This window comes from Hydra vulgaris, chromosome 08, assembly GCF_038396675.1.
Source record: "Hydra vulgaris chromosome 08, alternate assembly HydraT2T_AEP".
Classification (NCBI taxonomy): Eukaryota; Metazoa; Cnidaria; class Hydrozoa; order Anthoathecata; family Hydridae; genus Hydra; species Hydra vulgaris.
In genome coordinates this window covers 3,834,744-3,862,594 of record NC_088927.1, presented here as the reverse complement: position 1 = coordinate 3,862,594, position 27,851 = coordinate 3,834,744, and the positions used below count along the sequence as shown (strand labels likewise).

At 27.1% G+C, this 27,851-nt stretch overlaps 1 protein-coding gene across 3 annotated transcripts in view; it reads right to left on the bottom strand.

Moving 5' to 3' along the window:
• The window catches only part of LOC105844149 (palmitoyltransferase ZDHHC14), a 70,653-nt gene extending 44,611 nt beyond the window's left edge, over positions 1 to 26,042 (bottom strand). For 2 of the 3 annotated variants that reach the window (XR_010639820.1, XM_065802299.1), the window contains exons 1-5: positions 25,839 to 26,042; positions 23,173 to 23,336; positions 15,627 to 15,794; positions 12,271 to 12,296; positions 6,607 to 6,718 (exon numbers count right to left, since the gene is read on the bottom strand). Coding sequence is in view for 2 of the 3 variants with exons in the window: in XM_065802299.1 (XP_065658371.1) it covers positions 6,607 to 6,718; positions 12,271 to 12,296; positions 15,627 to 15,794; positions 23,173 to 23,336; positions 25,839 to 25,984 (616 nt within the window). In the remaining variant the exon portion in view is untranslated. The remainder of the gene's footprint in view (positions 1 to 6,606; positions 6,719 to 12,270; positions 12,297 to 15,626; positions 15,795 to 23,172; positions 23,337 to 25,838) is intronic. The other variant, XM_065802300.1, reaches the window with a different exon arrangement.
• Positions 26,043 to 27,851: the final 1,809 nt, after the last annotated feature.

Below are 27,851 nucleotides of genomic sequence, written 5' to 3'. Positions count from 1 at the left end.
CGCTGACGACCAGGGATGAGGAGTCCCAAAAGGACTCCGGCTTTATATCTCTACTTTTTCCAAGTCTGTAGTGTCCAGAAGCTCTAAACATGTTTGTTGACTTATGATCAGCTATAAGAAAAAAAATTCATGAGACTTGAAACTTATTGTTTTTAAGTCCAGAGTCCTGGAGTCATTGCCACCATTATACCTACATCGTTGTAATATTGCTTCTCTTTCTCTTTTCTACAAATACTATAATGGGCACTGCTCTAAAGAGCTAGCGTCTCTTGTGCCATCTACTAAAATCCACTCTTGCGTTAACTATCATTCATTTTAGTCTCATTTTTTTACTGTGACTGTTTCTAAGTGCTCCAAAAACTCTTATTCGTCTAGTTTTTTTCCTCGGACATCAGTTCTCTGGAATTTGCTTTCTTTATCTTGCTTTCCTGATTCATATAATTTGCAATCTTTTAAGTAGCCTGTAAATTGTTATCTTGCTCTACAAACTTCATCTTTTCTCTTCCAGTAACTTCCAACTCTTATAGTAGTTGCTTGAAGCCTTGTTGGAAGGAAAGATGTAAAAAATAAAAGGCAATAAATATGTTTATTTTCTAAAATTAAGAATAAACCAATTTAACTTTAGCTTAATTGCCCTAGTCAAAAAGTCCTATAGGATCCTATAAGAATTTGAGACAAAAAAAGTTTTAGATTTTAACATCATTAAATTAAAACCCTAATCTTAGAAAATGTTTATAGTTATCAAAGTTTTGTCTTTGTTCCAAAATCATATAGGCCCTATAGGACTATAGCTAGGTGAGTCGCATTATTTAGTTATAAATGCCCAAATAGTTTAGTTAAAAGTATATAAGAGATAATTATGTATAAATGTCTTAGCGTAATCTAGTCAGTGCATTTAACAAATAGTAGAGACAATTGTATTTCTTAATTTTAAAATAAAAGTTTTTTTCTATCTAATAAGCTCCAGGTGTTCGGAAATTGATAAAGTAGATAACTAAATTGTTTTTTTATGACTTCCTAATGGGAAGTGATTTGAAATTGTAGGGAAGTAAGGTCATTAATCAAAAGTAATATTATATTAGTATTATCATGTAAAAACCAAAAGAAGGTGATCAATTTTTAAACACTTTCCACTTTCTGGAAATCGGAAATAGATTGAATTCAATCTACTTCCGATTTCCAGAAAGTGGAAATTAAATTGAATTCTATCCATTTCTATCTGTAACTATTCATTCTATCCATTTCGTTTCTGTAAAGTTGGAAACTCATTTTAATTAAACTTTCTTTAACGGCAAAAAATTGTATAAATAAAACAATCTATTATTCATTATTAAAACATATTATTTAAAAAACTTCCACTCTCTCGGAAGGAAAGCAAAATTGAACACTCCTATAGTAAACAGACATCTGTTTTCTAAAGAACTGTTTTGACAATAATAGAAGTAAATAATAAGTAATAATGTAATAATGGAAGTAATAGTTATGATTGGAAATTGCAGTAGCACAATGAGAGGAAAACCATGGAGAAGAGTGAGGCTTGACTTGGAATCGTCAAGAGAGAATAAAAGATTACATACCAACCTAAAACCAAGAAGTTACATTAGAAACACATTTGTCAGCAGAAAGACAGAAGATTTCTACCCAAGGGCCATCACAAAGAAAATCACAAAAAGAGTCCTAGTCAGCTTTAAAGTAGTTGTAAGAGGTACAATGACAGGGGGATTCTGATGATGAAGAAGAATGAGATAATAACTTTAGAGAGATCAAACTGTGATCAAAAGCAACTAAGGGTGAATGTGGAGAAACTGAGCACTGACTAGAATCAGAAACAAAACCTACTCGAGCAGAGAAGATAAATGATTCAGATTGTCTGGAAAGTGAGTTGGAAATTTGACTATTTGTGTTAGAGATTCAAAATTCAAAGTTGTGGGTCTTAACGCCTAAAGGCCTTGGTCAATTTGATCAGAAACAATATTGAAAAGAGTGCAGTCTTTTTAATATAGAAAAACGATATAGAAAAAAGGGAAAAGTGATAAAGTGAAGTGGTGCTAACAAAACAAAAGCACATAAAAGAATAGTTTGTAGATTCAAACCTGACAAATGGGTGAATTTTTACAAATGCTCAGGCCAAGCATTTTTTTTTGAAAATTAAATATAGAAATGCCATTTGAAAAAGTAATATTTAGTAATATATTTAAAGATATATTATGCTAAGATAATACATAAATCAAATATAGAAATAAATAGCGACTGATATGAAAAGAGTTTTCAAAGAATGAGTTTATAATAGTCAGAATCGTTCTCACAAGTATTACAAACAAAATGTTTGGTGGAACCTCTTCCAATCCTTGACATGCATTGTGGTACCATTTATAGCATTCCTGGCAATCCATTCAGTTTCTTATACTTTTATTTTCACAAAAAATTACTTCACATGACCCACAAGGAGTTTAATCTTAATTGCAGTTTTTTTTAAATCTTTTTGGAACAATCTAGTTTTCTTTTCTCAGCCAATAGAGCTTTTTTTTCTTTTTCCTTGAGTCTCTTATCAGCATGATAATTCGTATTTGTTTCTTTACACGTTGTTTTCTTACACATTTCTTTCTTTCCTGTTGGATTTTGTTTTGGTGATATTTCAGTTTTGCAGAATATGCATCTTATTAGAATGCTAAGTCGCAATCTTATCGTTTATTCTTAGTCACATTCTTATTCCCAATCTTAGTTGCATTCATATTCTTAGTCGCATTCATATTCTTATATTTTATATTTCAGTTTTGCTGAATTTTTCAGTTTTGCTGAATAAGCTTCTTGCTGAATATGCTTCTTTTCAGTTTTGCTGAATATGCTTCTTGAGAAGTTAAAACAAAGAATTTATGTTGACCTGCTTTTCTTGATACCTTTTTTCATGCAATAGCCTCAGGATATGCTCAGACATCATTATCTCCATCACCTGAACAAGACACCATTATCTTCATCACCTGCACAAGACATCATTATCTCCATTACCTGCACACCATTTTAATAAAAACATACATACAATAGATGTAAAATATTTAAATAAGTTTAAGACTTTTTCTTATTTTACTAAAACATGAATTGTAGTTATGAAATTAATGATAACTTCATGAAATGATTTACTTTCTAGGATAGGAGGATTTTGCAAACAGAAAACTTGAAATTGCAACAGAATTTAATTTCGGTGTTTTAAGTCTATCTACAATCTCATTTTCTTTTAGCTCAGTAAAATTAGTATAATTATTTAAATCAAAATTATCATCTTTTTTTGCAACTGGATCCTTGGCCATAGGTGCAGACTGATTATCTGTAACAAGTTCTGTTTCTAAAAAAGATGTGTTACTAGTACTTTACTAGTTACCATAACATTGCTAGGCCCTGTTTAATCCAACCACTTTTGGACCAGCTCTAATTTGTTTCTGGTGGTGCAGACTGAATGTCTTTCTCTTTGCTATCACCAAAGAGGTGAAATGAACTTGCCCTGTGCATTCACACAGGCAATTGACTCTCGATATTTCACTTGTTTGACTATAGAGAATTTTGTGTCTTTTAATACAACTACTTTTCTAGGTTTTACATCAAGTTGTAGACCAGTTTCATCCATATTTCATATGGATTCTAGTTTACCATGCAGATTAATTTTCACTGTGACATCATTCATGGTACTAAAATACTTCAATGCTTTTATTTTATCCATGCACTGATACCGTACTGAGGCTGTGCTACATATGCCTGCACCTAATCAAAGACCACCACTGGTTGCTTAGTAGTCCCATCTTGAAGTTCAGTTTATGTTTCTGCCAAGTTTTTTCAACATAATTTAATAACTGTGACTTTCTAAAACCTACCCCTAACTTTGCCCTGTTGCTAGCATAATTGATAATATTTTTATCCAGAGCAAATGTTAGAGTAGATTTTTTTCCTGGCTTTGCTCAAATAGCAATTTTCTCAGAGAGCATGTCTCTCAAAAATGTACTTGGTACATTGTACAATATTGCTGCCTTACACACTGAAAATGATGACTCTGATCTAAGATCTGATCTAAGTTTATTGGACTCATCATATTTTCTTCACTCCAGTTCATGATTTTGCCCTGTTTCTTAGCGGCGACTGATCAATTGAATAATTAGTATTATTAACACAAGTTAAAGAAATATTATGTGTTGGTTGATCTTTCATTTGAAAAATGTCATGTGCACTACTATTATGAATTAAAGGAGTTACACTACCATAAAAGAATTGCACTATCATGAAAGAGTTGCACTACCATGAAGTTGTCTTATAACTTTTTGCAACCTCTGTTGTAGAACCAGTTTTTCCAACAGACTCCCTGCATAATCGTAGTGATGATTTACATCTCCTACCTTTTAACCAAGTTTCTAGACAGGACCTAGGTAAATAATATAGTACAAAATCTCAATATTGATTTAACAAAATGTTCAAAATTTACAAAAGCTAAAATTATTAACATATATTAAAAACCATATGTTAACATTTGTAGCCAAACCCTAATCCTAGGTGTGGGTAACATAAAGGGGTAAGGTCTAGGAAGTGGAAGTTACTAAGTAAAAACAGTTCGTGGATGATTCCAATTAAATTTTAGGTAAATCTCTGCAATACTAGTTTATTTAATATACTTAATCTACTCTTGCCCACAGGCAAGGTCTTATGCATTGGGCAAGAATATACTTATTTTGTCGGCGAGATTGAGTTACTTTAGGTAGGTTGGGCAGGAAACAATTTTAAACATATTCTACCATTTCAAACAAAATAAACTTTATTATGCTAACATAATAAACTATAGACAACAAAATAAAACTATAACTTATAATGCATGACAACATATTTACTTGGTTGAGTTATTTATGTTTTAATTTTGATGAAGATTGGTTCACTGCTCTTAATGTCTTTTTGTTGATGGTCTGACTTATAAGCAATCAAAGATAGTGGGTGAGATCGAGTGATAGGCATATGAACAAAATTCTTAAAATGTTTTTAAAATAGTCAGGTTGCAACAAGACAAAAAATTCTTAAAATATCAAATTACCAGATTTAATTTTTTACTTTGAAAAGGTCAGCAAAAACAAACAAAAATTTTTTTTGATTAAACTAACGAAAAAAATCAACTTATCAATATATAAAATAATATTATAATAACATATTATAATATATCAATATTTAAAATAGTAACAGTAATAACATATTATAATATAGCAATATAATATTATAGTAATATAATAATATAACAATATAAAATATAGTAATATAATATTAATTATATAGCAGGGCTTGTGACGAAGCGAGCGCGATCGCGCTCTGCTCGTAAAACTCACCCGTAGACAGTATTTTCAAACGCTCTAGGCGCGATAAACAACGCTCGTTCAGCTTATAACGAGCGTATAAAATAACGCTTGTCCAATAGCTTGGGATTATTTTTTTATTTTCATAAAATATTTAAAAAAGATTTTTTATTAAAGATATTCTGTTATCAAAACATTGATATAAAATATAAAAAGCACAACGTTCTCTTTTGTACTAACGTAATGAATGAGCAGTTTGAAGTCGTTAATAGTCACTAATTTCAATAATGGAATGTGCACGTGAAAACACAATGTGAATACAAAAATGCGCAAATAAAATAAGAATAGAAAATTAGAAAACCATTATAAGAAAGTTGAAACTGCAGAGTATTTTTAATCTTGTTAAAATATCAAGTAAGATTTATTTGATTTATTGTTTGTAATATTCCATACATCGTTTATAATAAAAATAAATATTAATAATAGAGTAATTTTTAAAATTAGTTTTTGTTCATAGTATAGGTTTTTTATTAACTATTATTTATTTTAGCTCAAATTTAAAACAATTCTGTTGTTTAGAATGTTCCCAATCAAGGACATTCGAAAAGGAAACAAAGTAATGATGTCAATATTTATTAAATGGAAATTTATTATTCTTATTTATTATTATTTCAAATTATTCTTGTGTTATTTTTTTAAGATAAAAAACGTCATTTAAAAAAGAAATTTTAGAAAAAAATTAAATAATTAATTTGAATAGAAAATATCAAGAAATATAAAAACCATTAACCGTTAATTAAGTTTACAGCGTAACTTTTTTAAATACTTATATCAAAACAACGAAGCAAAACTAAGTCACTAAATTATACTTCAATACTAAATCAATAAGAAGTTGCATTTTTGTTTGATCTTTTTTTTATAACATAATAGTTAAAAATAAAATCTGACAATATACAAGAAGCTTGGAAGTATAAAAATCTACTTCGTTGAAGTAGTTTTATGAGTGTGATACTAATTCAAACACTTTTTGACGAAAGAATTATGTAACAAATAAAAAAAGATGAAAAAAAATTAAAAAGCTTTTTATGAGCATCGCCTTCAGCAATTTTCATGATTGCGCTCGCCGACGTTATCTATTATATACGTTATTTATTAGCGCACATAATCACGCTCGATGAAAACATATTCTAATTTTACGAGCGCGATATAACACGCTTGACGATTTTCTTCATCACAAGCCCTGATATAGTAATATTAATGTATAATATATAATTATAATATAATAACTTACGCAATACTAAATGTGTAACAGCACCAACAAATACATATATGCACAAAAAAAATAGAGATACTGCAAACAAATAAAAATAACGATAATTTCTTTTGCCAATGCAATTCCCAACCTAAAAAAAAAATTTAAATATTTAAAAATGTATTTGTTATAGTATGATTTAAATTGATTTGAAATTAAAAAAAAAAAGTTACAAGTTAATATTTTGTTTCATTTATAAAATAAATATTATAAGGCACTATTGACGATATTGCAACAATAATTTAGGCCTACAACTTGTGAACTTAAATACTCAATGTATGAGAACAAACTTTAAATCATGTTACTATTATTGGGAAATAGACTCAATTTTTATAATTTTAAAACACACCAGTTTTGATTAAAATTATTAAAAAACACTTTATTTAATACTAGGGTATTCAGCCCCCTCAGAATTAGGGTCGGCATTTGGCAATGCTGACCTAAAAGTGTTTCAGGTTGGCAGAAAATTGCCAACCTCAATTCTTCATTTTATGGTTTGTGCCAAACTTTTTTGCTGACCTCAAAGAGTTTGAGGTCGGCAAAAAAATATTATATATATATACATACACAACCTTAATAGCATCTAGAACTAGAAACTGATTTTATACAGTTAACAAATTATTTTTTTAACTCCTATTAAATCTTCAACTGTATTTGTCACCTAGTGTTTTTTTAATAATGTTTCAGGTCATTATTAGGTTTATTCGCATAATTTGTGTTATTTTCCGGTATAACTGACCCTCCTCCTTGGACCTTACCACCAACATAGTACACTTTACAATTGTTAACTTTCTGCTCCAGGCCATAATTTGCAAAAATAAAGTAAAAAAGAGTCAGAACTATAAAATTAAGCAATGAAATTTTTAGTTTAGTTTTTAGTTTAGAATTACATGTTTAGTACTAAAAAAACATGACAATAAATAAACACTTAAAATTCACTAGTTTCTATTTCATATCTTGTAAGATATAGCGAATAATCTTTAAATTTTCCACTCAAACGTACAATTTCAATAATTTTCAATTTTTCAAACTAAAAAATGAAAAATGTTTCACAATATTCAAGTTTTTCACAAGTTTTTTAAGCTTTTTTATTATATTACATACCTACATTTAAAACGCATATTAAATTTCCAATGCAAAATTTACTGAACTCCTGTTATTCATCTTTGTTGACTCCGAGAGGTGTATCACAAATTTTACATAAATATTGATAGTTTACATCATAACCAATTTAAAATTAGCACCAATTGCATAAAAATAATAACAATTCATTCTTTACATGGCGCCACCCAGTGTTACATTATTGCAGCAAAATAAAAATAACTCTGTATGGGAATCTTTGTAACAGCACTGTATATAAACATTTGTGTGTGTTTATATACATGTATATATATATATATATATATATATATATATATATATATATATATATATATATATATATATATATATATATATATATATATATATATGTACACACACACAGACACACATGGTGAAACAAAAATGCAAATAAAAATATGCATGCAACAATACAAAAATAGTACAATAGGAAATAAAACAGAATGATCTGCATTAGTCACACACGAGACATTGTGCACAACAAATTAACTGGGACAGTTGCAGAACTCTAAAAGTTGATACTAAAAAATTTGATAGGAAAGTTCATGAGGCACTTGAAATACTGTACCACCAATGTGCCAACAGTATTGTTATAAAAATAATCATAGATAAAATTTAAATTTTGTTTAAAAAAAAAAAAAGACATTTTCTTATTTTAAAATCTTATACTTATTAAAACTTTTTTTCTCTCTTCAAAACATTTGTTTTATGGTTACTTTTTTTTAATGAGGGAACACTTGTTTATGGTTCAATTTCTTAAAGTGATTTAAATGTACCACAGTTTTTTTAACGAGTAACACAACTATACGATTAGATTAGGTTTTCCTCTTTATAGAAAAAATTTTCGCGCTACATAAAACATTTTAGTTCAACTGGCTCTTGACAAAATAAAAATTGTAATTAAACGAAGATAATCGCTTTTCTGCTTTGTTTATTTTTATTTCCATTAAAATTTTTCGTTTTCATTTACCATTAAACTTGTAATGTATTTTTACTATTTCTTTATAAACCAAAAAATAAATTGTGGTATTTTTAGTTTTAAGATGTTATTTGCAGAACTTGTTTTTAACAAATATCAGTATATTTTTGAATTTTACATATCTTATATTTATAGAACTAGTATAAGTTTTGTTTTAAAAATAAAATAAATATATATTAGGCTTTTAAAGCGTTTACTTATTGATGGTGTTATTTCTATTCGGTTGTAAAAGTTTGGTTCGTTTTATTAAAAAAATAACAAAATTCTTCTAAAAAAAATTTAACGAAAAGGGAAAACCCAAGCATAAGATTTATAACTCGACTTTGAAAGAACTTTTTTGATTATTATTTATTTATTTTTTATTTTTTAATTCACCTCCCCAAAGCCAAGAAGGTCACTACAGATGAGGAGGCTACTTGTGATTATAACCCTCTCCCAACTCTATAACTCCGAAACACGAACCTTGAGAACAAGGCCGCTGCGCGGAGAAATAAGTTGATTATTGACATATTGAGTATTTTTTATTGACGTATTGAGATTATTGAGTATTGACGTCATTTATTAACTACAAAAGCGCACTAATTAGACCAGTATTTTTTAAATCATAGAGCCAGAACTTAGCGTTGAGAAAAAGAAAAAGGCATTAAAATTTATAAAGTTATTCACTTTAACAGCCAAAAAATAAATGAAAACTATCAATTATTTTTTTAACAACTCTGCTAACAAAATCTTCACATACTACTCATAAACTAGTTAATCATTTTTAATCGACGTTTAGTCTATGATCAATTCAAAAAATTATTGATAAAGAAAAATTTTTTGTTAAAAAGCAATTTCAAAACTGAAATATATAATAAAGTTATATGTAATACGAACATTTTAAAGTAACTTGAATTAAATTTATTAAATTTTTTTTTACTTTAACATAGTTTGAAAATTTTAGTAGTAAAAAAAATTGTAAAACTAAAGTAATGATAGTAAACTAAAGTACTGTAAAGTAAATAAATAAAACATAATAAGTAAAGCATTTTAAAATTTTTAAAAGAACTTTATTTTAATTTAATAAAATAAATCTATATTTAATAACAAATTTAATAAAATAAATTAAAAATATTAAAAAAAAAAAAAAAATAGAAAAAAGTTAATTTATCTATCTGTTTTTTTATCTAATAAAAAAAATATTTCACAAATGTTTTTTATAACAATTAATTACAGCCTAATGTTTTCCGCATAAACTGATCTAAAAGACATTTAAATAAACTGATTAAAATTTTTTTGCGTAACATGAATTGCAAAACGCATACGTGAAACAGTAAATACATACATAAAATTCAAATAGTGTAACGCTTCTTAACAAGGCCTGACATGATCATCATCATCATTATGACCATCATTATGACCATCATCATGATTATCATAATTGCCATCATCATCATCATCATCATCATCATCAACCCCTGCTAAATCTAATAATTCTGCCGGGGGCGGATTTGCAAAAAGTTTCATTTTTAGCTGGGGCCCCGGTCACTTACTAACTTTCCATATATTAAAAAAGGGACCAGGAATCTAATGAAATGTGGACTCTTTAACATTCATACATAACTTTTTGGTTCTCAGCATTTAAAAACTTTAAGGTTAATTTATATAGAAAAAACAGTGTTTTTTGAAAGAGTCCATGTAAAAATGGCAAATATAGCTGTTCCTCAAATTAAAACAAGTATTTGTTTATGTTTTCTTAAAGAAATGGTACTTAGGAATTTTGTTTAGAAATTATGTATATAATGTGTTTATTCCTTTGCGTATCATTTGTTTTGATTTTTGATGGTTTTTTATCTTATTTCGGTTTTCATTTCACGCCGAATTTTCATTTCACACCAAATTTTCCATAAAAAAGTGTTTTGTCAAAAAAATCATCAGTTTTTCCAGCAAAATGCAATAACTTTGGATCCAATTAACTTCTAAAGTTGAAAGACCCCATTTTTTTAAGTCTTTTTAAGCTCTATATGCCTATGTTAATCATGCATAATTATATTAACAAAAAAAAAAAAATCTTCTGGAATGGCTACACTAAGTGCTTTATAAAGGTAATAACACTATAACAGTGTTATTACTTTTATAATGCACTTATAACTTTTATAATTTGCTCTTTGTTCAAACAACATAAGTAATCACAAATTTTAATTGAAGTAGAAAAGCATCTAAAAAAATATAGTGAATAGTCAAATGATACTAAAAAAACAACAGGAACTTAAACAAACATATGCTTTATAAGAAATGGTTAGCACTTCTGTTACTAATGGCCCTTTAAAATGTGCTTTAGTTTTAAAATCAACCGAAATTTTAAAATCAATTAATAAACTAAAAAATTTTATTGGTTGATTTTAAAAATTACACATGTTTTTATGGATCATTAGTAACATTTTTTGAAATGATAAACAATAAAAAGTTTATCATTTAGAATTTTACATTTTTGTTCAAGTATGTATTAGTTTAAGTTCCTTATGTTTTTAATGTTATTTGAATATCTGCTCTATTTTTACTAGGTGCTTTTCTACTTCAATTAAATTTTTGAATTACTTATGTTGTTTAAACAAAGAATAAATTATAAAAGTTATAAGTGTGTTAAAAAAAAATTAACACTATTATAGTGTTATTACTTTTATAATGCAGTTAGTTACTAGAGTGTTAATTTTGTAGTCATAAGTTTTTGCATAATCTAAAATTTTGAAAACCAGATATTTTTGTAGATAATGCAAACCGTGATCGCTTAATTCAACTCTTGTATATGTGTGTGTATACATACATACATACATACATACATACATACATACATACATATATATATATATATATATATATATATATATATATAGAGAGAGAGAGAGAGAGAGAGAGAGAGAGAGAGAGAGAGAGAGAGAGAGAGAGAGAGACATGCACACAGTTTTCTCGAAAATGAAAAAAAGACAAAGAATGAAAAAATAGATTGCTGTCCCAAACTAAATCTAGTTGATGTAGCGGCATTCCTTGCATATTCTTTCTATTTAGTCAATTAATATATGCACTGATGCAATTGACAGCCCCATACTTCATTATGTAATAATTTAAGTATGTAATAGTATGCAATTATATATATATATATATATATATATATATATATATATATATATATATATATATATAAATGCATAGTTTGATCAGCAGCCTGACATCAATCTATATTAGGTAACTGCCAGGGAGCTTTAGTACATACATCAACTGACTGAATAGGGAGAACATGCAAGTGAGAGCTGCTACATTGACTAAGATCTTGGGTTGGGGGAAGCAATAGTCTTTTTTCATTATTCCTCATTTTTTTAAATTTCAAAAAAAAAAACTGTTATCCAAAAAATGTCACCAAATGTATATCTTTTCAAATTATAGTATAAATATATTTTTTTAAGGATGTGTTTCACACTTTGTGTTTTTAAATGCAAAATTATAAAAAGATTATTAAAAAAATCTAAAGCCGTAGGCCATTGTAAAACAATGAGAACTATACTTACCATTTTACAATGATGATCAAAGCATTCTAAAAAAAAATTTTTTACAGCTAAAATAGCTAATAATTAAATTTGAAATATTTATAATACATTATAATATACAAAATGGTAACAAGTTAATAAGTAGCAAAAAGCAAAGTTCAAATTAGATTTACTTTTAAATAAATTAAAATTACTCATTCAAATAAGAATTACTTGCAAATTAGAAATTTAGTAACATCAAATATATAATACAATAATGCATAGTATTAACAACTACATATATATACATATATATGTATATATATAACTATTATATATGGGTCAAATCATTATATTTCAACCAATTTAAAGAAAACTTTGTGGGGCACCATCTCTGATTTTCCTGATTTTTACATATTGTTATGTGTATTATGTAGATAGGTTAAATTTGAAATTTCAGACCTTACAAATATGACACAGTGGCCCCCCTCGATTTACAAATGGTCAAAAAGACTATTTAGAGCTGTATAACTTTTTTCTCACTTTCAACAAGTGTCTCATTTTTTCTAGAACTATTTTCTGGATAGTTCTCTCTTTAAAAAAGTGGTTTTTATTAACTTGCCTTAAATTAGAGAAAAATTATGACCTCCTCAACTTTGGAAAAAATCATAAAGATGTTAAAATATGCCAAAATGAAACTAACTGTAGCATTATTCTGTTCATCCACAAGTCTTTACAGATAGCTCTTCTGATTAGCTACTACTGTCTGCAATGTATGGGCAAAATATAGGCACCTTGTTGCAGTTTAGAACTTAAATATATCTAAAAGCAAAATGTCTACTCGCCTAAAAAGTCCAATTTTCAGCCATTTTAAGATGCTTGTAAATTTTTCTAACACTTTGTTTTGATCTAAGATTATCAGCATATAAGACCATTAGACCTAACTATCTGAAAATGCAAACATTATAAAATTGTCAAATCCACACCAAAAATGCCAGCATTTTTAAATCACCCTATTTTTCAATCATCAACGTGTGTGTTAATAGAAACCAGTGCCCCTCTAATCTGCCAGCTGGCCTATGTAAAGGGTGCAACTAGTTATAAGTCATTTCTTAATAAAAAGAAAGATATGGTTTGTTGTCCTCTCCTTGATCTGGTCTTTATAGTAGATATGGGCACAAATAGTAACTTTTTAGAGACCTTCATTATGGTTCAAATAAAGGTCTCTAAATTAATTAGATATTTAGGTACTTATTACCTAAATATATAAATTAATTTCAAAATGAAACCATTATTTCTTTAAATTCTATTTTATTATAGGTAATTAGTGGTGTTTATGTGGTCTTGACCCCCCCCCTGCTCACAATGGTGGGGGAGGGGGTTTGGGTAGCACCAATCAAAGGGGGAAGAAGGGCAACCAACTTACAAAGATATAAGCATTCATTTTCTAGCATTAAACATACATAATTCATTTTTTAATGAATATACAGTTAAGGCCATTAGATCTTTATTGCATTTTTTCATGCTTTTACCATAAGATTCAAATTTTCTTAGTAACTATCAAAAATGTGTGCAAGATTTTCCAGCAAATATACAATGTAATGGTCTTAAAAGGGAATTAACAAATATTAATTAAATTATTAAAAGTTAGTTGAATTTGATTGGTATTACTATGGCAACTACGTTATTAGTTTCTCGTCAAAACTTTTGGCTTTTGGAAATAAATGAAATTTAATATATTGTTCCTTTAATGTGACTACATAGTATAATTAACTCAAAAAAATGATAACTTGTAATCAAAGTAAGAAATTTTTTAAAGTTTTATAAACAAATGAACTAATTCAAAAAATAGATATTATTTATAATTAATTTATGTTTTCATCACAGCACAACTGCTTTACAACAACTAAGTTAATAAAAAAATCTATGGTTATACTTTTCCAACTATATGAAATCATTTTGAATAAATCATTTTTACTAATTGGCTTTTTACCCTTTAATTAATGATCATGATGTTCTCAAATATGTTCCATTGGATTTAAATATGTACTTTGTGAAGGGCAGAAAGTCAAAACTTAAATTTCTTTCTAAATTCAAAATCTAATTAAAAAATAATGATAGAATTTGAAGGGTGCTTCGGATCATTTGGGCTAAGCAATTCTTTAATAATATTAATGGTTTCTTGGCAGGATGATGACCAAACAAATTATGATAAGACAGGCAACATTTTGTAGTATCTATGCTGCACTTAACACTACAATTCCTGTTCAAAACCAGGGTTGGCATTAAAAAACCCGCCTAATAAAACCCCTCTAAAAAAACCAAATAAAACCCAGGCAATCTGGGTTTTATTGGAGTTTTTTTAAAGATAATTTTATGAACTATTATAACCAACTTTGACATTATAACTATTATTTATATTTTTTAAAATTTCAACTCACCTCCTTATAGCCATGAAGGCCATTACAGTTGAGGAGGCTACTTTTAGTTGTGGTTACAACCCTCTCTCAACTCTTTAACTCGGAAACACGAAGCTTTATGAATAAGGCAGCTGGGCGGAGAAACAAGTTTGTTTATTTGAATTTCAAGTCTAAACTTGAAGTTCAATTGAAACTTCCACCAATTTTCCAGCCTTCTTATTCTTAATTATCATTGTAATTTTTAGTTATAAAAAATATTACTTTTAAATCTAAAATAAATCAATACATATAGGTTTAACGTGAAAAATAATTTGAAAATTCTTATAAATTATTAAATAATAATATATAAAATATATTTTTAATAAAGTTAAAGTAAAAAATTATACTAACTTTGAAAACCATTAAACAAAAAAACAAAACAAAAATTTAACACATATGAAATAAAAATAAAAACCCAAAAAACCCAAATTTACCCACAAAAACTCACTGGGCCAAGACTTATTTTTTTTAAAAAAACCCAGGTTTTTGTTAACCCTGTTCAAAGCGTCATTTAAGTCAATATTACTATTGCAAGGATCTTGTTTTGATTGTCTAAACAAAATTTTGCCTTGATGTTCAGTGGTTATCTTTGTTCTGCCTGAACAATAATAATTTTCAAGAGTCTTATGGTCTCTATATCTTTTTAACTTTTCCCTATGTAAGCAGGATTGTTTTCAAGCAACTTTATGAGTAAAAACTTGTGTGATAAAAAAAAAAATGTTGCCAACTACAGCTTGATGAAAATCAATCTTCAATCAAAAAAAGATGTTACAACTGGTTGACACTGAAATGTGAAACATGAAACATAATTGTGAGTGAAATTATTAGTCAAACTATTTCTAAAGAAAAATCATACAACAATTTAAATGAGATTTAAAAAAATTTAAATAAAAGAAAATTATCTAAAAATAAAATTAAAAATTAGTATTTTTAACTCACCAACACAATTATCACAAATGCTACAATGTGTTGTTCTTGGTGGGCGAAATATTTTACAAATGAAGCAGTACTTAAATAGAAACTTTTTCCCCTCAATTGTTACATCTAGTTGCCTTTGAGGAGGTACATAAACTGGAGGTCCAGGTTCTGAAGGTACAATAACTGGAGCTATAACAAAGTCAAAAAAAGAAACTTATAAATTTGTAGTAAGAAATATTTGAATTTTAATATGAATTTGTCTACAAAATATTGTCGTTAATCAATAAAAAGTTTAATTTATATAAAATATCATTTTATTATACACTCACAACAACTTTATCAAAAACTCTGCTATTTAAACTTATTTAAATTAATTTTAACTCAAGAGGGTGAATTAAGTGAACACTAATCACAATTTTAGTTTTTTAAAAATTGCAAACACTGTTTTTATCACATAACTCAATAGTTGTTATTCATTAAAAATATCTTTGATCTTAAAATTATGATAAATAATCACGTCATAAAGCCATATTATTAGTAGTATTATTTTTATTATTATTATTACAAATATTTATGATTTAAACTTCTGTATCTTAAATTATTTTGACAAATCATCATATAAAACTAGAAAAATAAAGCATACAGTACAATTTATTATAAAAAAGAAAACAACAGCTAATCACAACAGCCTGATGGAATTTAGCGATATTTAATAAAATTCTTTTCAATTAAAAAAATTTCAAAACTTTGTTATTTTTTTGGAAAAAACAAAACAAATTACATCTTTATGGTTTCATTTAAGTATTGCAAAATAGAACAGAACATTGCTTAAAATGTTATTTTCGTGGCATAAATTGGTATAATAACAACAAGTTTGCCATTTTGATTTGTGTTTCCATTTTTCTGTCGGGAAGGAGTTACTTTTTGTAATGTTTTATAATATCAAATATTAAATAAATTCTAATACGGATAAAGTGTTTATATAAGCCACAAATTTTGCTTCTGTATTTTATGGTATTTTCACATGATATTATCTTATATAATAAGTTTATAAAAAATTTTTTTCAGACTGAATTTAAATATTTAAAATGAATGCAAAATGCGGATCTGGGTGACCAAAAAGAAAAAGAATACATAATATTATAACTAGACATTAAAGGGAAAGACATCAAAAGGCCGCAATATTAAACAATAAGTTTGTTTAAACAAATTTGTTACTAAACTGCCAACAAATTTTACAGCTGTACAGTTTTTTATTTTCTCTCAAATTACAGCAATATATTTTATTATATATGTTACCCAAGGTTGTGGAGTTAGAGTCGTGGAGTCGCTTAACAAAATCACAACTATGACTCCAATCGTAAAACTTCTCAGTATTGCACGTGCATGTAAAAAATATTTAACCTTCAAAGAATTTTTCATATATTTGGCAAAAAAAAACTTTTTTAATTATCGCGTAATAGTTTTTAAAGAATTCAAAGAGTTTTTCAAAAGATTTAGAGATGGAGTTAAAGTACTCTGAAAGTTTTAACAATTGGAGTTGGAGTCGGTACTTTTTTTTTACCTTGATAGATAATCAAATTATAACTCAGAATGACAGATCACAAATTATAACTGAAAAAAAGATACTAAACACTAAAAAGCGTGTTTCAACCAAGATTAGTGAAAAACACAGTTTATAAGTTTTTCATTTGAAAGTCATTGGAGTAGATAGAAAAAAGACAAAAATACATTAGCAGATATATTAGGATTTGATCATTATGCAGAATCTATTATTAATAGAATAGTAAAGGATAAACATCACTTAACTTTTACTGCAGAAAGTGGACCTTTTTCTAAGAAATATTTAACTTAAAATAAAAAATGAAAAAGGAATGAAAAAAAGAAAAGAAACGAAAAAAATAAAAAATGAAAAAGGAATTACAATGACAACCAAGTCACTAAAAATACTCAAAAAATATAACAGCATTAGTAGTTTAGAAGCCATTCTTCCTGATAATACTTCTGCTAATACTGGTGCAGATAATCGCTTAGTTGTGACATTAAAAAAGACTTTTAAACCAACAAATCCATTTAATAGGATGTTTACTTCGCCAAAATGAAGTCAGCCATGTCATTGCTGAAGTAAAAGTAATGATCCAAAGAAATATTAGGGCCCTATTGGTAAAAAAGCTTCTGCAAGTGATTTGCATGATATACCAATAGTTGATTTTGTTCTAATTGATTCAGAGATTGACTTCTATGTAAACTCTAATACTTTATCTGATCTTAGTACAGTTCAATGTAAACTTTAAGAATACTGTATTGGAATATCTAAAGGCTTTATATCAAAATATTCAATGAAAAAACCAGGACCTGTTCACCATACCAGATGATTAACTCTAGCTTTAAAAATAATGATGGTTTATGCAAGAGTGAAGAGTCATACAGATGAGTTGTGCACAATTACAAAGTATATAGTCCAAGTACATTGTCCTATGTGGTTTGCTCATAAAAGGTCTTTATAAAGATGCTCCTAGACTTCTTCATAAGGGTCAGGGTAACAAAATCAGTTTTTGCCATGTCTAATAACATATGTCCAACAACATCTGTAAATATAATGAGGTATAATAACAGCTGTCCAACAAAATTTGAAATTTCATTGGTGTCTAATAACAACTGTGCAAAATTAAATGAATATTACAGATGAAGTTACATCTTTTAAATTATCAAAGTGTAATAACATCTGTGCAACTACATCTGTAGATTTTAAGATGAAGTTATTTTTGAGATAAATTAACTTATAATGCATTATTTTAACTAGATGCAATTACATATAAGATTTTTTTCAGATGTAATTACATCTGGAAAAAAACACAAACTAATAATGCATTATTTTAACCAGATGTTATTACATAAAGAAATTTTTTCAGATGTAACTACATCTGGAAAAAAATTAAATAATAATGCATTATTTTAACCAGATGTAGTTACACATAGAATTTTTTTCAGATGTAACTACATCTGGAGAAAATTCTTCCAGATGTTATTGGACTTAAAAATTACCAGACGTAGTTACATCTTTCTAAATATGTTGTTAGGATTCGTAAAATTTTTAGATGATATTGGACAAATGTTATTAGAGTAAAAATAAAATACAAATGATCTTGAGAAAAAGTGTACAGACAATCTTGAACTACTCCACAGATGTTGTTGGATGTAGTAATCTTATACCCTTCTTAAGACAATATAGCTTGTTAAAAATTAGACAGACAATATACAACAAATTATTTTTAGAAATCTTCAAGGAAACTCTTATTGCTGTCTTTAAGAAAACTTTTTATATGCTTGCAAGATAATGCAAAAAAATATAAGGGCTCAAGCTATTAATCAAGTATTACTTTTCTTGATTGCACATAAGGCAATCAAGAGAAGTAAACAAAAAAAAAAAAATCAAACCAAAAATCAAAGCAAAATTAATTATGCAACAACTTTGAATCAGTGGAAAAGTCTGTGAAGCTAGTATCAGAGGCATCAAAGATAGTTTATGGTCAAGTTAAGAGACACAACTTTATCCTTACTAAAAATCAAAGCAGAGCAGAAAATAAATGTAATTCATATAAAACTGATTACTTTATACCTTTTTCTTGAGAAAATGTTTTTTTTTCAATTTAAATTTAGTTCACATACCTAAGTCTGAAGAGGTCCTTGAATTGACTACTGTCAAGAATTATTATTTTTTTCAAATGGCAAGCTAACTCAACCCTTAACTTTAAAATTACCCTTGCGCAGAGAAACATGTTAAACCTGGTAATTTCAAAAAACAAACAGAACCTAAGGCAGCCAGAATCAAAATTTGAATGGAAAAAACAGGTTTTGAAAAAGTTGGAGGAGGGGGAGGGGATAAGGGGCTATTGACCAACCGCCCCCTGTTTCTACGCCAGTGTTTAAGATTGTGTGGTAAATATTCATTCCATCATATTCAAATATTCTAATGGAAAGAATATTTGTATCAAAGTTTGTATTAAAGTATATAAATATTGAGAATACCATAAAAATAAATAACTCATTCAAAAAATACTTGAAAACTCTAAAACCATTTCCCAAAATTGCCCTATTTCCAATCTGTCTGAAATTTTCATGATAGTCTTAGATTAGTATGCACAACAAACCCTAAAGTGAACCAATATGACTTGAGAAAAAAAGCATATTTTAGTAGTGGCTTAGTGCACATAGGCTTTTAAATATCTTTAGCGTTTAAAATAAATATCAAAAGTAATTTTTTGTATCAGAGTTTAGGTATATATATGGAGGCATTTTTCACAAATTTGCAAAATTATTCTAGGACGTCTAAAAAAGTTATGACCATTTTACAATTTTTATCAACTTTTATCTTCTTATTCTTAATGTAAGTTTTTTATTCTTAATAACAGCCCAAGGGGGGAATTAAGCCATATCTTTAAATGCTTCTGGTTTTTGAATTTTTAGTTCTTAAAAACTGTAAACACTGTTTCTACCACAATATTCAATAGTTGTTATACAAAAAATCATTTGTGCATTGATTATGAAATTTTTACTATCTTATTCAGCCCTCGGAATTAGGGTTGGCATTCGACAATGTTGACCTAACTGCCAAATTATTGCCGACCTCATTTTTCCAAAATCAGAGGGTTGCTTATCATAAAACTATATTATTATTGTTATTATTATTAATATTTATGATTTAAACTTCAACATCTTGATTCATTTGACAAACCATAAGATAAAATTAGAAAAACAAAGAATATAGTACAATGTAATATTAAAAAAAAGAAACAACCGCAAATCACAACAGTATAATAGAGTTTTTTTTTTTAATTTTTAATTTAAAAAATTAGCGAATCACTATTTAAATCTTATTTAGTATTTTCTTTAATCATATTTAATATCTTATTTAAAATTTTCTTACAAATCAAATATAACCTTCAATTAAATGCTTACATCTCTCTAGTGCAGATTTTTATTTAAAATCAAAGGCAGGTTGTCATGTTAGTTTGACAAGGTTCTAACTGAATTTTTTTATATAAGGAGAATTTAGAAAAAATCTTTTAACTTTTTTTTACTGTTTAATTAAAATCATTTATATTATTATTTTTTTTATTTGTTTATGTATTCTTTTTTTAATTGATGAATAAAAATACTTAAATAAACAAAAAACAACTATATAAATATTTTTATTTAGACAATAAAAAATAAAAGAACAAGTAATTTATTTGCTATTGACCTAATATGAAAAAAATCAGTTAGAACCTCCCCAAACCAACGCGACAAGGTGTTTAAAAACATACAAAAACTAATTTCAACAACTTATAATTATTTTGAAATAAAACTAAAAAACTCTAATAACATTTAAATTAACATATATTTATTTATCCTTATTATCAATTAATTTATGTCTTTAATTAATTATTAATTAATTTATTATTTTAAAACATTTAATTTTAAAAAAAAATAAATCTTCAAAGTTTTCTCCTAACTAAAATCAGATTTTAATGTTTCGTACAATTCGCAAACAGCTTTAGTATAACTTTTAATTGGTTGATTTTATAATTAGTATTACATATTTTTAGTAACTTTAGTAATTACTATTTTAACTTTTTAATATTTTTTTATTTAAAATAGTTAAATTAAATTGTGCTTAAACAAACAATAAATTAAAATATGTAAGTTTTTTGCTGTTATTCATTTTGCAGTAAAAAATTTGTTGTTTTGTTTTTTCATAAATTTTCCCAATGATCCTTTTATTAAAACAGTGTTTGCAGCTTTTAACAAGAACAATAAAACCAAGAATTTAATGAACAGATATTCAGAAAATTTAATTTCAAGATAACATAATTCGCTATCACTTAATTTGCCCCTTAATACTCTTTATTAAATTTTTAGCATCACTGTATAAAATTTGTTGTTCTAAAGCATTAAACAAGCTTTTAAAAAGAGTCTGACAAAAGTATGCAAAACCTAAAAATTCTATTTAACTTACAAAATGCAAAAAAGAGTAGCAGTAAAACAACAGTATTAGACTTATTCACTCATTGATTTTTTGAGCAAAAAAAAGCTTAAATACAATAATGCTTTTTTAGTTAAACTCATATTCTACGTATGTAAATAAAAATAATAACAATAATAATAACAGAACCAATTGTATAAATAAAATAAAAAAGTTCATAGTTATGCAACAATTGTGAAAAGCAAAAAATATTTCAAACTTATTGGCTTTTATACCTGTAATGATTGCTACACAAGCAATTTACTCTGAACAAATATATTTGTAATGCTCTCTTTAGACAATCATTAATAATTGCAAAACTATTTCTTTGGAGACTAATTCTACATGAGGAATTTGAAGAAATGGAATCTATTATCAAAAAAGGAATTATTATCAGCAGAAAATGTATCAGCTTAAAGACTGAGACAAAAAAATAACACAAAAAGAATCCCAGTCAGCTTTAAGGAAGTAGTAAGTAGTGTGATGAAAGGTCTAAAAAAGAAGTACAAGTTAAAAAAATTTAGAGATTATACTATGGTTATTCACCCAAAAGAAAACAAGGAGAAATAGGGCAATAAATGAGTGAAAATAAATCAGTGAGTGAAGGTAAGTGATAAAAGTTTACTGAAAAACGAGTCTTAAAGAAACTACTAAGCGAGAGATTGAAAAATGCAAATATCAAGGGCTTTAGTGCTAGCAGCGCTAAAGATAAGCTTGTCTATAGACTTGACTATAATGCATGTATAGCCTTTATAGTGCATCTATAGCCTGTATAGTGCACTATAATAAGTTGTACAGTCACCCCAGTCTTCCCATTATCTCTTATTATAATAAGCCAATATCTCTTATTGTAATAAGTTCACTCTCTGTATTATTATAATAAACCAATTATCTTCTATAAATTGATTCTCCTATGCAATATTGTAATGAACAAACTATCTCCTATTGGTTGTACAGCAATTTTATAGTATCATTAATATTTTTCTGAAAAGCAATTGTGACTAGCCTCATTTGGGGAATGAGAATAAAATCAAATTGATAATGATTACAAATGAAATCACAATGGTATAGTGGATTCACACAATGTCATCATATAGAGGATCAATATTATTATGGGGTTTGTGATGTTTTGTGTTTAAATTTAGTCAATGTATGAATCAAAGGTGTTTAAAATTAAATTTATTCCAGCCATGTTTTATATTGTTTAGTTACAAATTTTTGAAAAAGCTCATTAACTATGAAAAAAAAAAAACATTTTTAAACGAAAAGTTGTTACAAAAGTTATCCTCTTAACAATTATATTTTATAGATAATAAAAAATCATTAGTTAGCAATCCATATTAACAAACAACTTATAGAGGGTAATGTCATTCAACAAATTCAGAAGTTAAATAGTCAATAACATAAAATATGCTGACCAATAACATGTAATATGCTGAAAAGTAAATTTAAATGAAATTTAAGATCTCTTTAAAATAAGATATAATACAAAAAATTATAGTTATAATAATTATAAGTATTATACACTAAAAAATAGGACTTGTTAAACAGGTCTTTAAGTACCGAATGTTTTTTCTATGTACATTGCCTCATCTGTGCTCTCAGCACGTGGAATAATACCTGGATCACTAAAAGATGTCCATAATAGCATTACTATAACAAACATAAACAACCAGCCTCCAACAATTGGGATAGCAATAAACGACTTCTCACAAAAATAGCGAGCACTAAAATAAAATTAGATATCTTAATTTTATATATTAATTGTTATATAAATTTATAAAAGCTAGCTAAAAAAAAAAAAGAGTTAAAAAATCAAAAGTAAAATTTGTTTTTAATTAAATAACAAAAACTGCTGGTCAAACAACGCAACAAACTTGCATAAATGACCTGCACAGAAATCTGAAATTCAATTTTTCTGAATCAGCAGATAAACAATTCAATTAATGCTAGTTTTATCAGTAAAGTATATTAAATATTTTATATGATGAAAAACCTAACTTCAGCTTCTTGAAGTTAGGTTTTTAATATACTTTTTGATGAAATTTTTTATGATGCAGTGTTTTACTACCTAATATTTCATTGTACTATATATATAGATCAATTAAATACAGCTAGTCAATATATGAAAAATTAAAAAAGTCAATAAGTAGGCTGCTCAAAAAAAAAAAAAAAAATTTAGGATTAAAACTGTTCCAAAATATGTGGCACTGTAATTTGCATTGCATGGAACTAAAAATATTGTTTCACAACTTTTTGGGTAAACAAACAACATTGAAACTTCATAGTAGCAACTAAAAAACAACATTGAAAACTGATCTTGTGTGTTCGCTCATGATGCGCTCTCAAAATAGTTGAGGTATGGAACAATATTAAGTTGGTTTTGGAATTAAACTTTTCTGTATGATTCATGTTTTTTTATAAAAAATAAAACTTATATAAGTTATATATGTTCTTTATTTATCTACTCCTATGTTTAATTTCTTTAGCGGCATAGACATTATTTTAATAAAAATCATGCTTTTGTTGATTTTGAGAAGTTTTAATAAATGGACTTGTGTCCTTTTCCAAATGACAGATTCAATTATTATTTCCAAAAATTATGTTGAATTGATGCAAGATGGATGATTTTGATGAGCATTACTTAAATAGCTGTGATGATGGAATGGAAAAGAGTAAAAGCAGCTGCTCACAACATTTTGAAAATTGAAAATTTTTTTAAAAAGAAATGTTCTTGAAAAAACCTAAACATGATTATTTCATATAGAATTATTTCATATTTTATGGCGGTTTTGAATAAAATATAAGTATTTTGTAAGAAAAGGGCACGAATAAGATTGATTTCAGCAGAGCCTAAACTAATTTTCTTTATTCCATTGTATAAAATAAAATTGTATAACTATAAAAATCAGGAAGTTATTGAAAACATTTTTTGGGTTTAGAACTAACTATCAGCCATAATTAATTTGATTTTAAAGATAGGTGTTTTTTATGGCAGTTTTTAGTTTTATTTATAGTTTATAAAAAACTTTGCTGAAGCTGGTGTCCAATAGCTTTGTATTAAAAAATTTATATAATTTGTTTGGTTAAATTTTCCTTGGAAGTAAATAAGTATCATTCAACTAAAGTTAAGGCATCTTAAATTATTATCGTTGAAATTTGCAAATTTTTACAAGATGAACTGAATATGCCACTTTAGATCAAAAAAATTATTACTAGCAAGAGCAATTTTCAACTTATGACTAAATTGTTTATTTATCTGTTTAATTATATAAGTATATAACAATCAGGTAATTATAAGTAACAAAATTCTTGAAACATTTTTATCAAACTTTTAACTTTTTATTTAAAAAACTATGCCTTAACTTGAAATGTTCAAAATTTATTGTAAAAATGAATTTTAAAATTTTATTTTTAAAAATAAAACTTAATAATGTTTTCTAAAATGGATGTGCAAAAAGTTCAAGCAAGGAGGAAGGAAATTCTATTTTTATAGTCAGGAATTGGTAAAAACTGATGCGAGGAAAAAAGAAATCCTACTCAAATAGTTAGGAAACGATAGATGCTTGCAGTTCTGTTTTAAGAAAAGAAATGTCTATTAATCAGTCATCCAATAGGAGAGTTTTTTCTAGTAAAGTGAGAGGTGTTGATTCTTATCCAGGACAAGAAACAATTTTAACCTCAAAGCAAAAATAAAGAACTGTCAGAATGCTTTATTCTAATAGCTCTTTAAGGCTGGGATTTGAATCCCAGCCCTAAAGATCTAAATCCCAGCTAAAATTGCCCTAAATCCCAGCTAAAATTGATCAAAGTAAGGACTTGTTGCACACCTTCTTGCAGCAAAATCCAAAAAAAAGCACTAACAAAAACACTTACACCTTTCAAGAAATAATGCTATAATAAAAAAATCAATTAACTCTGATGAATCAGAGTTCATTACAGGATGTAAGCAAATTACTGTATTTTATATTGCTACTGTTTGTAATCTTTAAAAGAAATCAAATCAAAAAATCAAAGGTAAATTTTTTATATGGACTGGAGAGCAACACTAATGAAGCTGAAATTATTTTCCCAAAAAAAAAAAAAAAGGGCATAAAATTTATATGCTGGCTAACACAATGTATACCAAGACATACGTCTAAAAGATATGCCTACTAGATACGTAAAAATCTTTTTAGATGACATTAACAAAGACTCATAACTTAAGTTACTTATAAATAAAGACTTACTCGTGATAAAAGAAAAGAGTCGAGGTGAATATGATAGAACTAAACGTTATAAGAAACGCACAGTTACTGCTTGACATAATTATAAACCCATTGCAATAAAATTTATTTTTTCCTTCAAATTCTTCGTAATTTCTTTTAATTTTCATGATTAATTGCAGATAAGGACACCTCCGCTTAAAACAGATGACCCGCTAAATTAATTTTAAAATTGTAAAGTATTGAGTCTACGGTCTTATTGCCATTATCATTATATACACAGTTTTCGGAAATCAACTTTGGTAATACAAAGTATGTACGCGAGAACATGCAAAACAAAAAATTCGAATTAACAAACAGATTATTGCTGAAAAAATCTACATTTGCCAAATAAAGATTTTTTCATGGATTGTTAATGGGCTACAGCGACGGGGGGCCAAAGGGACATTCCCCCCTCCCCTAGAATTTTGCAAAGTAATGTTGAATTTTTGCTGATAAAAAAACTGACTACAGGTATTTGTACTTTAAAATAAATGCGTTCCTTAATATGCTGGTAATTGAACTTTGTTCTCTTATATTTTTAAACCAATTAGAATAAAGTTTATATTATACAAGGAAGTAGCCAAGGCATTAAAGAATTAATTTAAAACAGTAAGCCCATTCAATGTCAAGTATACTCGGACAACTGATGATGTTCTGTATTTTTTCTAAAAATTAAAACACACATTTTCACTTAAAACATAAAATTCAGATTTAAAACAAAGAATTAAATTATAAAGACTATATTTGGAAATTATCAGTTCAAGGACTACAGTAACAGTCTAAATTTAAGATTTAAACCCTATTGCTGTTCTAGTTATTATCAAAAACACTAGACCTACATTTTAAGGTGCAATTTAGTTTTCTAAAACCTCTAAAATATTATATTCATTGTCAATTTTAACTTTACGACTTATTTATCAAATAACAAGTAAATTTTAAATTAACAAATAAAAAACAACTTTAATCAGAAGAATTAATAAAATCTTCATAAAAATGTCAAGAGTTGATATTTTTATAAACGATTCAGAGGTTCTCAGCCGGCACTCGACGCATAATTGACGTCGATTTTAGATTGATATAAAGTCGCGACGTTGTGCGACTTGATTTCGACTCAGTTTAGACCAGGTTGAATTCAAGTACGTTTTTTAAAGTCCAGAAATCGTTCCGGTGACGCGAAATAGATTAACTCCCCAAAAACTCCCGGTTAAAACATTTTAACTTCCCGGTTAATCTATCTCGAAATAAATTAACCCCGGTTAAATTATTTTAAAATATAGCGAAATGGATTAACTGGGGGCTTAAGTATTTCTAACCCCCACTGAAATAAATTAACTCCCTTTAATACGCGTCTTAAATAATTTAACTTAAAATTATATCTACAAAATTGTGTAAGTATTCAGGGGCGATTCTAGGAAAAATACGAGGGGGAGGGGGGTGAAATATGTTAAAAATACCGACTCAAAAATCCGTCACGTGACATTTTGAGAATTTGTTTTTTCTCTGTATCCATTATTCATAAGCACATTTTTTTGGAACGATACATCAAGACAATAGGCGGATAAAATCTCACTAGCGAATCTTTCTAGTCGACTAAGTATTTTAAAATTTGAATTTCGCAGCAAAATGTACACTCGTCGACTAACCGTTTTGGGTTAAGTGCAAAAAATTTAGTTTTCAAAAAAAAGTTAACTTACCAGGCTAAATTTAGGTTACCAGTTATCTAAATATTATTAGGGTACCTAATAATATTTAAAAGACTTTTCAAAAGAAAATTAAAATTACATTATAATATTCATATAATAATATAAAAAGTTAGAGTTTTATTTTTTTAAACATTTGTTCTTCTTTGCTTAGCGGAAGACCATTGCTTAACAACACAATCAATAACAATTTTGTCAGTAATATCTTTTTCACAACTTAACATCATTAGTGAACTTAATCTTTCAGTAGTCATAGTAGAGCGCAAACTATTTTTAACCAACTTTAATTTACTAA